Below are 12,036 nucleotides of genomic sequence, written 5' to 3'. Positions count from 1 at the left end.
GGTGCAAATGTATCTAGTCACACCTTTGAAAGAACAGTGGTGATCCTCAAGTGGCTTCTTAGATCCTTATACCTCCCTCCTACCAAGCACTCACTTCAGTTTTAAATTTCCCAGTAAAGAATTAAAGAGGCAGCCAGTACAGTCTTTTTCCAGGCCTTAGTTCCCTCTATTCTGTATGTGCTCTGAGCTCTGATCACTGTTTCTTTCATTTATACCAGGTATTTCTAGTCAAAACTGCCCCCAGTTCAAACAATGCCCCATCTCTTTTTGTCACTTCTCTTTCACCTGTCATGACCTTTGGCCCAAGTTTGATAAAGAAGCTATCAATACTTGCTCATTCTCAAATAATGTCCTTTTGCCTCCTGGCAACTTGAATATTACTTAACTATTCCTTTCCCTTGTTTCCTTTCTGCTTTTACTGCAAATTCTTTACATTTCATCCAACATTATTTCTCCTAATATAATCGTTTCAATTTCAGTCTTAATCATTTCTTCTGAATATGAACTCCTTTGATATTATCACCTTCTTCCACCTTCATTTCTACCTTCCATTAGGTCTGGAGGTTCTCAGGATTCCTGCACGGCCTTACTATATCATGTTGAATTTCCAATCTCTCATTTTACTACCAACTATTTCAAATCATTTCCCAGCAAAGCTTCGTCATCAACACATCATCACCCAGGTCCTATTTAGCCACATCCTGACCTCCTCTCCACTGACTGACTTAAGGCTAAAGTATCACTGAACCTCAAATATGATATCTCTCAATGTTCCTCATCCTGGTCCTTTTTATATGTCCGTTTTTGAAGATGGATAGAGCATGCAAAAAGCTGAGTACAGGCTTTGTTACAAAATTCCCAGGTTCAGTCCCTGGTACCACATGGTTCCCCAACCTCTGAGCACAAAATAGTCCCCAAACACTGCCAAATATTGCCTCCCCCCCCCAATAAAATGAAGCAAAATTCATTTCAATAAATACCCTCTTGAGGCTGAAATAGTACAAAGGGTAAGGCTCTTGTTTTGCATGCGGCTGACCCAGATTTAATCCCTGTGCCCATAATGAGCACTGAGCCAGGAGCCAGCACCACCAGGTCAAGGCCAGAAACCAAAAACTAAACAGATATTTAAATAAATACCCTCCTTGTTGAATATTTCCAATATATACAGTCTTGTTCCTATTATTCTAACTCCCTCTTAGATGTCAATTTCAGTTTCTTCTTCTCTTCACTTACATGATACTTGAATTTTTTACAAAATTTACACATCAAGAAGTAATACTTTGTCATATATATTGACCTATCTAACAGTTTTAGCTTCCACTTCTCATCATATTAAGACATTAATCTTCTCGAGATATAAATGAATACCCTCCCTTCATTATCTCCACTCACTCCTTAGCAAATAGAGTCTCCTTTTTTTTTTTAGCTCTACTCTACCTTCACACTCTAGTTGGGCAAGCCTGTTACTTTCAGGTGTTATTAAGGTTTCATTGCTGTCATGACTTTACATCAGGATTCATTCTAACTGTTCCTTGCTAATCTTAATCTGATATGCCTTTCTTACATACTAAGCTTTCTTTTCACTCTGACCTTTACAATTTAAATATCCCAAATTGCTTAGAGCTTCTCTCCCTCTCCCTGTGATAACTTTATGTTGATTTGAGATTTTCTATATTGCATATATAATTGAAGCTTCCTCTGTACCAATTCAGAATCATTTCTCTCCATTTAAGAGAAAAATCAGTACCTAATTTTGATACAAGAATATATATATATAATGCTATGTTTGAATATATATAATGCTATGTTTAAGAGTTGAAAATAGTATCTATATGTGAATATAGATATGTAATCATTTTTCCCATCAAGACTTAAAGCTAACTTACTTTCTGTGTCTTATTCATTTTTAGGACCATATTTCTCCAATAATATACCACTTGTTATAATTTTCTCCATTCTAGAGACCTGGCATTGCTCAGAGCTTACTCCTGGCTCTGTACTCAGGGATCACTCCCTGGCAAGGCTTGGGGGACCATATGGAGTGCCGGGAATTGAACCTACTGCCAGCCGTGTGCAAGGCAAGCACTTTTTTTTTTAGTATATGTGCTGCCGAAGCGAGCACACAAGGCAAGCACTTTAATCTCTGGTCTATCTCTGACCCATCTAGTTCTCTTTATCCACACCATATTTGCCTACAACTACTACTGCTACTGCTGCTGCTGCTGCTAGTGCTACTGCTGCTACTACTACTATTACAAACTCTGCTGTAAATGAGATAATACTCCCATTATTTAGATGAAACCCTTTTTTTCTTTTTTCTTTTTTTTTTTTTTTGTGGTTTTTTGGGGGGGGGTCACACCCGGCAGTGCTCAGGGATTATTCCTGGCTCCAGGCTCAGAAATTGTTCCTGGCAGGCACGGGGGACCATATGGGACGCCGGGATTCGAACCGATGACCTCCTGCATGAAAGGCAAACGCCTTACCTCCATGCTATCTCTACGGCCCCTGAAACCCTTTTTCTAATATGCTTGACCATATCTTTCTTGTTCATTCCATCCACTATCTCTGCATCATAACTGTGGATTCAGTATTTTCTCATGACGTTTTTACTTCATATACCCAACCACAGTTCAAAACAGACCATCTTCTTTCTAGACAAAGTACTTGCTCATCTTCCGTAATCTCAATGTTGACATAAGTTAAAGTTGTTAGAAATGTCTTTTAAAGAGAATTCAACTTAACTAAACTGCCTTAAGTTCTCCTATCAGCCCAACTCTAGAATCTTCTGCACACAATGTCAAGAGTTCAGCTTTTCTCTTAAGTAGGTTTCTTTCTTGCTGGCTTCACTATCCTCCAGTCCTACTTTGTATGTTTGTTTTACTATCACTCACTATAAACTTCCACAGGATGTTCATACTTAGAATGCATTTCATGTCTAACTCATTGATCCTCTTGGTTTCACCTTTTGCTATATTGTCCCTATATTGTCACCACCCATACCTTTCAGTATTTCTCCAATAAATTAGAAACCCCAAACCCCAATTTCTGACTTGCACCATTTTTATTTCATTCCTTGTTAATACACAACTCTGATCATTTTTTTTTTTTTGAGGCAATAATAGGTGTTGGGTCACACTTAGCAGTGCTCAGGGCTTACTCCTGACCTCCTGACTCTGTGCTCAGGGCCCACTCTGGCAGTGCTTACATATGGTGCTAGGGAATGGATCCCAGGTTGGTCCAGCTGCCCTCTCCATTTTCTCTCTCAGGCCATATTTTCAACTCCTATTTCCTAATGGCTCCACCTTTTTTTGTTTTGTTTTGTTTTGTTTTTTGGGGCCATACCCTGTGACGCTCGGGTTACTCTTGGCTATGTGCTCAGAAATCACTCCTGGCTTGCGGGACCATATGGGACTCCAGGAGATTGAATTGTGGTCCATTCTAGGCAAACACCTTACTGCTTGTGCCACCGCTCTGGCCCTCTTATTTAGCTCTTTTGACTTGCCTGCCCTTCTTTTTTTTTTTTTTTTTTTTACTATGCAGCATGTTCTGCACCCTAATTCTTGCATCTCTCCTCAATTCTTGAGCTTCCAACATCCTTGTGTTACTCTAACCCGCTCTGCTGTTCTTTTACTGGGTGGCCTCAGTTACTATCTTTCAAAGAAAACCCTAGTTCTGTTTGCTTCCTTTGAATACAGCTTTAAACCCTCTAACAGGACTTGCTTTTTAATATCCCTTTGAGCATTTTCCAAATGCATATTCCTTCTGAGGACTCCTTGCCTGCTGCTTCCCAGTTTCCGCACTCACTCTAAGCCAGTTTTCTGCTGTTTGCACAATCTTTCCCTTAGGAAGTTTGCCTCCCCTTTCTTTTACATCATTGCCCAAGTGGGGCTATATTCCTCCAGTTAGCAACAGTGACCAAAGCTCAGTGCTACATGGCAGCAGATAAGATATTACCTTATCTCCACTTGGCTTCACAAGCACTGTCCTGCCATCAATTTAGAAACACCACAGGTATCCCTCTGAACTCTCCCGGACACACAGCCTCCTCTTGCTCAGTCTGCTGACTGGGCCTACAGTTCACCAGCGCCACCTCTCTCTGACTTCCTCCCCAGAGCATCCCTGATCACTTCCTCACACCTTCCATTTGTCTTTTCAGCCACCTTAGTGGTTATGATCTGCACTGATATGTTACTACTCTCCTGTGCCTCACTGTTTGTTACTTTTTGATACCTGCTGGCCAATTCATATCCTTCAGTCAACCCACCCACACCTGAGTCCCATGTTTTTTTTCTTTTGCTGTTTCTTCTCATCTGCTAACCTTCCAGACAAATCTGCTCCATTGCTTTCTTTTTCTTTTTTTTTTTTTTTGGTTTTTTGGGCCACACCTGGTAATGCTCAGGGGTTACTCCTGGCTATGTGCTCAGAAGTTGCTCCTGGCTTGGGGGACCATATGGGACACCGGGGGATCGAACCTCGGTCCGTCCAAGGCTAGCGCAGGCAAGGCAGGCACCTTGCCTTTAGCGCCACCGCCCGGCCCCTCCATTGCTTTCTTTAGGTTTCAGCTTATCCTGCTATGTGACAAGAACATTTTTACTATAATTATTTCTTATCCGCTTTTGAGCAAAGCTGCTCTAGTCTCTTAAAACACAGATTATTGGTCCCACCCTGAATTTCTGATGGCTTAAGAATTTCTGTATCTGACATATTTACTAGTATTGACTGATCCCAGTATATGAAGTACCCTCTAAATTAACACCTCATTCAAGCCCTTTAATGAAATTTCAAAACAAGGGCCAAAGAGCTAAATGGTCTGAGTGCATGCTTTTCATGAATGAGACCCAGGTTTGATCCCAAGTACTATGTGATTCCCTAGTACCACTGGGATTGGCACCCTACTTTCCCTGTTCCCAAGATGTATCCCCAAAACTCCCCAAAAACTTTTCAACCAGAGCATCAAGATTAAGTGTCCATCAATCTTGTAGGCCTTTATTTCTCTACCTACTAACCATCACCATGTGGCCTACCATCAACCTGGCCTGTATCTTACCAAGTAGTTCCATTCTCACACTTGAGAGAGTTCCCTAGCCCAGAATTGAAATGCACATGGTTTTGCTTATTAGTGTGGTGTAATTCTGACCATTCTCTGTGTCTTTGGCCTGAGGCGGGGGAGAGGAAGGAGAGAGAGGGAGAGAGGAGAAGAGAGGGGAGGGGATGAGAGGGGAGGGGAGAGGAGGAGAGAAGAGGGGAGGGGAGGGGAGGGGAAGGGAGAAGAGGGGAGGGGAGGGGAGAGGAGAGGAGAGATGGCAGGGAGCAGGCTGATCTCCCTTCATTCTCTGTCATTCTTCAAATGAGCTTTGGGTCTGGCGGCAGCTCTAAAGTTGCCAGACCACCCCGTCTCCTTGTTACATCTCTTGTCTTACAGAAATAGATGACTTTTAGCCTCATCTCCCTTCTCTTTTCTGATTCATTCATTCAGTCTCTGTCTCCTCCTGCCCTAGCCAGCAACTTTCCAGTGGCTGTTTCTCACATCCAGAAACACTCCATAGTGAAGTACACTATAGTACAGTGGGTAGGGCATTTGCCTTGCACATGGCTGACCTGGGTTCAATCCCTGGCACCCCATATGGTCCCCCAAGCACCGCAGGAATGATCCCTGAGTAGAGAGCCAAGCTCTGAGCATCACAACAACAACAACAAAAACTAACAGAAACCCTTTGCATGGTAGTGAATTTAAAATGTGGCATCTGTACAATGCCGTCCACATCTTCACATCTGTCATCTACCCACTGTATGTGAATGAAGTTTCACTTTAGAGTTTGGTTTCCAACAGGATCATTTTTAATCATTCAGCCCCCAGTATTCTTCATCCATGACACAGAGTTACCTTAACGTCTAAAAATTTGCTGCCCTGTCTTTATATAATAATTCATCTTAATATATCTGTTTTAGGGGGTGGGAGGTGACTTGAGCCATACTCAGTAATGCTCAGGGTCTTTTCCTTGCTCTGTGTTCAGGAGTGACCCCTGGTGGTGCTCAGAGGATCAAACCAGCATCACAGCTGCCACAGCTGCACACAAAGTGCCTGAATTCATGCACTAGGTCTCTGGCCCCTTCTCTTCCTAATCCTCCTAGTTAATTCTTCCCACCAAAAGTTCCCAGTTTTTTTTAATCAGGCTTTGTTCTTCTCCAATTATATTTCCTTTTCAGCTTTCCAAACTCTGGCATTATGACCCAAGATTAACCAGATAGACTGTTAATGCATCTTTCCCATGCCAGAAACACTAGCCCTCATCAGTCTGCTAAGGCCACTCCACTATTCTCAGCTGATGCTGCTATACTCTTTACATAATTTCCAATCTCTCTGTCTTTCTCTGTGTCTCTCTCTGTCTCTTTCTCTTTCTCTCTTTGCCCTCTCTCTCCTTTTTAATTATGATGCTGTATCCCTCCAGTCCATACTGATTATGCTGTTTCTCCTGCAGGTTTTCAGGTTCTTCCATTCTTTTCTCCGAACCTTGAAAAAATTTTGAGATTGAATATTTACATGGTCAGGATTTGGGGACGGAAACTGAAATCACACCCTGTGATGTCCAAGACTTACTCCTGGCTCTATGCTCAGGCATCATTCCTGGTGATTCTCAATGCTGGATTGAACCCAGGCTGGTGCGTGCATGCAAGGCAGGCGCCTTCCCCTCTGTACTATCTCCCCAGCCTTAAGTTGTTTTGATAGCTACCATCTTGATGTCATTTCTTGTGGACTCAATAATCCTTTCTTTCCTCTTATTTCCTTCACTGTTTAAATATGTCTGCACTCTCAGTTCAGTCCCAGACCTGCATGACAACCATGCCTCTGTCTCAGCTCCAGCCCATTTAGACTCCAAGTTCTTACAGCATAGATGAGCATCCTTGTTGCTTCAAATCTCATTCAAGCATGGTATATGCCATCATAACACCAATTCTGAGCTACTTCAGTCTTTCTCTTTCTTTGCTTCTGATCTAGCTTACTTGTATCTCAAATGAATAAGTCATGGTGCCACTTTCCAGTATCTTTCATGCCTTTTGTTACTCATCCCTTAAATCCTGCACCCCACTTCAAATCCTTAACCTTCTTCCTGATTTCAGTCATGCCCCTCTCCCCTTTCTTAACAGTTGCCCCACAAAGCATCTATTACTTTTCACCAGTGATCACAGAAGTAAGCTCTTAGGTCAGCCTTACTTACAAAGTTGTGGGCAAACTCTACGACAACCTATGACATCCTGACTGCCATCTTTGTGTCTCTCTACGAAACAAATGAGGACAGGATAGTTCTTTTCAGAAATGCTTTTTGCATGATCACCCATTTCCCATCTAATGCAGTGATCATAACTGTGGTACAACCAATTTTCCCTGTACTAAGTCCAACCAAATATCCCTAAAATATCTAGCAATAGTCTTTTGTCAGCATTATCAGCATTTGCCATAACCAGATTCCTTCTCAGTTTCCTCACCAACCAAGTCTTCCCTTCCTCACTTCACCCAGATTGCTGCCCCATATGCTCACTTCCTGCTTCCTCCTGCTCAGACCCTGGCTCCTCCCACTTTGTTGTGTGCTTCTCATTGCAATGGGAATCTTTACACCCCAGATACAACCAATTAGACCATTTTAGGATTCTGATAGGACTCCCCATTATAATTCTGAACCACACCTGCTGAGACCATCTACTGCACAGCATTTCCTTGTCTTTGCCTTTTGGCTCTTTTCTTTCTTACTTCCTCAAGACTTAAGACCTAAGATTTTCATCTTGCCCTACTAGTGACTGTCATTCCTTAGTGACTCCACAGGGACAACTTGACTGTTGCTTTTCTGTACCACTTCTCCTTTCTAGCCCCCATTTCTTCTACAGAATAAAATCCACCACCCCCCATTTCTCCTATAGAACATTGCCCTGACCACCCACTACCATTTTTTCCTTCAAAATTTCCTCTATAACAGCCCTCTTGCCCTGTGGAGCTTCCACTGGGGATTCTTCGTGGACATTTCCCTTTCCTCTGGGGTATCTTCTACTTGCTCTCACCTTGATTCCCTGCACACTACTCTGGATTGCTTCCTTCTAAGCTTGGTCCAGACCTGTCTGGACAACTGAGATTAGACTGCTGGAATCTTCTCAGAAGCCAGTTCTAATTCAGTGTTGTCTCCAGTGTTTGAGGAGTGACCCTATCCCCCAACCCACCAATTCACACACCTTGCATACCTCACTCCTTACTGAGCTTCCAGCCACCATCTTGCTTTTCTAATCCTGTTAGCTCACACTTTTTCATAGTTCTCTCTCATTTGCAGTGAATGAGTTGTCAGCCATAAGAAGACAACTTGCTCAATCCTGAGAAGAGTGTTAGTAGAAAACATTTCCAGGCCTCCATCTCCTATCTGTATCATAATACAGCACTCATCTGGGGACCCCAACGTAATGTTCTCTGGCATAGAAAGGCCCTCTCAGCCCCTATTCTCATCAAACAGTGCTTCTTATCCTCCTGGTAACACTGATAATCAGCTACTTGTGGTTCTGATGAACTTCCTTTAACCCCTCATTATATCAGCCAGTTAAATTAAAAATGTCACAAGTTTCTGGAACATTGTCTCTACCAATATCATTCCTAGTTGTTTTCTAAATATCTTTTTCTGTATAATTGTCTCATATGTAAGTGCTTAATATTTTTATAAATTTGCACCAGTTTGGGGCTGGAGAGATAACACAGCGGTAGGGCATTTGCCTTGCATGCAGCCAATCAGGACAGATGAAAATTCAAATCCCATCATCCCTTATGGTCCCCCGTGCCTTTCAGGAGTAATTTTTGAGCACAGAACCAGGAATAACTCCTGAGCATTGCTGGCTGTGACCCAAAACCGCCCCCCCCCCCAAAATTGTTTGCCTTAATCTTGGATATACTATTGTTTCTAATTGACTCTTTATTTCTTTTCCTCTTTAGTCTCCCTGCTTCACTGGAACAAAACTGGGTCCATGGGATCTATAAATTAATGGTGTCCTGCCTCTCCATCCGTATTTGATCTAACCTTTCTCTCTACTATAGTCCTATCTTCATTCTTACTTTTAAAAAAAAAATCCCTCAGGTTTTGTTTTAACTTCAATTTCTTTCTGCTTCCTCTTCCTCTGCAAAAAAAAAAAAACCCTACCTGAATTGGATCTCCATAATTTGCTTCTCAATCTCCACAAAGCCTAGAAATATGTACTGTACTTTTGATAGATACTAAATGGCTGAGCACATTACTCTCATCTGTTTCATCATACACAATTAGATTCATTTACTTTTGATTTCAGACTCAAGTTTTTGTCATGAGATTCCCACCAGTGGCTTTAATTAGTCAGAGTTTTTCCTAATATTTCTTTATTGCTTTGATCTGACTGCTTCTTTCTCCAGAACTTTGGAAAAAATACCTTAGTCTCTTTCATTTGAAACATGGGCATTTCCCATCCCTTGCTAGAAAAATTCTTCTCAGCACCTGATATTGGCATGTATGACTTTACTGTTTGCAACTGCCCATCTGATCTTTCTGCTCCTTTGCTGAGTGCTAAAGTTCCTGTGCATCATCTGAGATCCAATTAAACTATTACGTATTTAATTCTTTACGATGTATTCAGACGGTTAATCCTGCAATCCCATACACTATTTAAACTTCTATTGAGAAACCTCTGGCATTGAGTTATAATGTCATCAGTATATAGGTAGATCAACCTCTCGAGTGCACTCTTTTTCACACACATGCACACATTATCCTCTTACTCACACACTCATACACTCTTTTATTCTCACACACATATGGATTCATTCACATAGGACCTATATAATCAGCTCTTGGAGATTAAGGTCATATCTCAGTCCTCTTTTTATCTTTATGTTGAAGGGTTTACATCATTTACATGTAATGTCAACATGTATTAACAACATGTATTGGCATTTGTTACATGTCTAGAGGGAGGGGGGGATGGGAAGGAAGGGCCTTAAAGACAAGACTGAGCAGGTGAAAGTCTCAATACCTAACCTGTCACATATGGTCTTTACATCTGAGTCTGCTCTTTTCTCTCCTTGGTTGTCCCCTGAAAACGTTCAACTCCCCAATCACTACACTTCCTTTCTCTATATAAACCTTTTCCAGACCATGAATTTGACTGTAAATATCTTTTCTTGTTTCTCTTACTAAATCCCTTTCTTCAGGCAGTTTGAAAAATCCCATTGTCATCATGATGACTTCACTTGCCAAAAATGTGCCCCAGTCTCTTTTTTATTTTCTTAATGACTCCTCTCGGAACTTCAGTGCCTACTTTCCCCCTCAAAGAAGTGGGCTTTATGGGTTAACTCAATCTCAGGACTGACCTCGACTCACTGTCACCTGCAAGTTCACGCAGGTGATTTCTGGGCCCAGCACTGAGACAATATTGGGACACCAGCCTCATGCCTTCTACCCTTGATAATGCTGGCCTTGTCTGTCAGCTTCAGAATTATGGGTTTTGCCTTTCACAACTTCCAGGCTCTTTGACCAGTCTGGCAGAAGCCCCCCCCCCTCCCCCAAGCATTTATCCTCTAGCTTGCCTTCTTCACGTACAAAAGCAGTAACCCAGGCCGTCCTGCCTGTATGTGTCCAACTCACCACAGGGACTCAGCCTCTGGGCAGCTCTACAGCACCACTTGCTCCCCTGTGGCAGTGTCCCCAGGTGAACTAGAATCAAGGCATGGATGCTGCAATGGGTCACTGCCCCTGACCTTACCTCCCTCTCCCCCCAGTGGCAGCCAGCTTCAGCTGCACCATGAAGTTCACTGTTCGGGACTGCGACCCTGACACTGGAGTCCCAGCTGAGGATGGGTATGAGGATGAGTATGTGGTGAGTGGCACCTGCACAAAGCTCCCTCTGATTCATCACCTGGCTCATCCAGTTGATTTCTGCCTGTTTGTAAAGATGGCTAGCTTGAACTTAGGGGACTGAAAGTAGCCATGAGCCAGTCCTGCATGTCATGAAAGGGCAGCCTTCCCAAGAGAACTGAGGTTAGAGCCCACCCCCTTGGATGTCTCAATAAAGGGACTAATTATGAGCTCAAATAATCACATGCTTTTCACTGAGACTAAGTCTATCTGAAGTGTCAAGTTGGGGTCTTTTGTATGTTTTGTCCAGCAGCTTTCACAGCGCCACAGCACAGTCTTAGGTACCCTCCTAGAATGCAGTGCTAGACTTATTAGAACACAGCCTGTAGTGTCTGCTAGGTGCAAAGGGAAGACCTTGTATGGCCTGGACTCTGTGATCAGAAAACCACATAAGCCCCTGGCACCCTGGGGCTCTAAGAATCTGGCTCAGGAGAGGTGTTCACTCATCTCACTCTCCTTTGTTCACACTACAGAAATCAAACTAGGGCAGGGGGGTGGTTTTTCCCAGGCTCCTACCAAGGCTGCTACCTTGCAGGAGAGCCTTTGTTCATGAGTCCCTTGTCTATCTGCTTTCCTTCTTTACCCCTGTGTATTCCCCACTAGCTGGAAGATCTGGAAGTGACTGTGTCTGACCACATCCAGAAGGTGCTGAAACCTAACTTTGCTGCTGCCTGGGAGGAAGTGGGCGACACCTTTGAGAAAGAGGAGACTTTCGCCCTTAGCTCTACCAAAACTCTGGAAGGTGAGAACAGCGTCAGCATCAGTGGGATGCCTAAAGCAGTATGAGACCTACCATACCCATTTCTCCAGAAGAATGAATACCTTTTCCTTTATAAAGTACAGAATACTCTGCCCTAGTGCCACCGTCTCTCCCCTAACTCCCTGACTCTGAGCCCATCTTCTTTACACAGAAGCTGTCAACAACATCATCACATTTCTGGGCATGCAGCCATGTGAGAGGTCAGACAAAGTCCCCGAGAACAAGAACTCCCATTCCCTCTACCTGGCAGGTAAGAAGTTTCTGTCAGATAACCCCTTCACTTTGTTGCAAACTTGAACTGCATGCCCTCATGTCTCCTCATTCCATTCTGTACATTACCGTTTGATGAAATCCTGTCACACTATT

At 42.9% G+C, this 12,036-nt stretch overlaps 1 protein-coding gene across 1 annotated transcript in view; it reads left to right on the top strand.

The window, feature by feature from the left end:
• COPG2 (COPI coat complex subunit gamma 2) overlaps nucleotides 1-12,036 on the top strand; it is a 103,847-nt gene that overhangs the window by 90,831 nt on the left and 980 nt on the right. The window contains exons 21-23 of the mRNA XM_049774318.1: nucleotides 10,775-10,872; nucleotides 11,514-11,652; nucleotides 11,822-11,920. Of these exons, the coding sequence (XP_049630275.1) occupies nucleotides 10,775-10,872; nucleotides 11,514-11,652; nucleotides 11,822-11,920 (336 nt within the window). The remainder of the gene's footprint in view (nucleotides 1-10,774; nucleotides 10,873-11,513; nucleotides 11,653-11,821; nucleotides 11,921-12,036) is intronic.

The sequence above is a fragment of the Suncus etruscus genome, chromosome 1 (assembly GCF_024139225.1).
Source record: "Suncus etruscus isolate mSunEtr1 chromosome 1, mSunEtr1.pri.cur, whole genome shotgun sequence".
Lineage (NCBI taxonomy): Eukaryota > Metazoa > Chordata > Mammalia > Eulipotyphla > Soricidae > Suncus > Suncus etruscus.
This window is presented reverse-complemented; position numbering and strand designations above follow the sequence as displayed.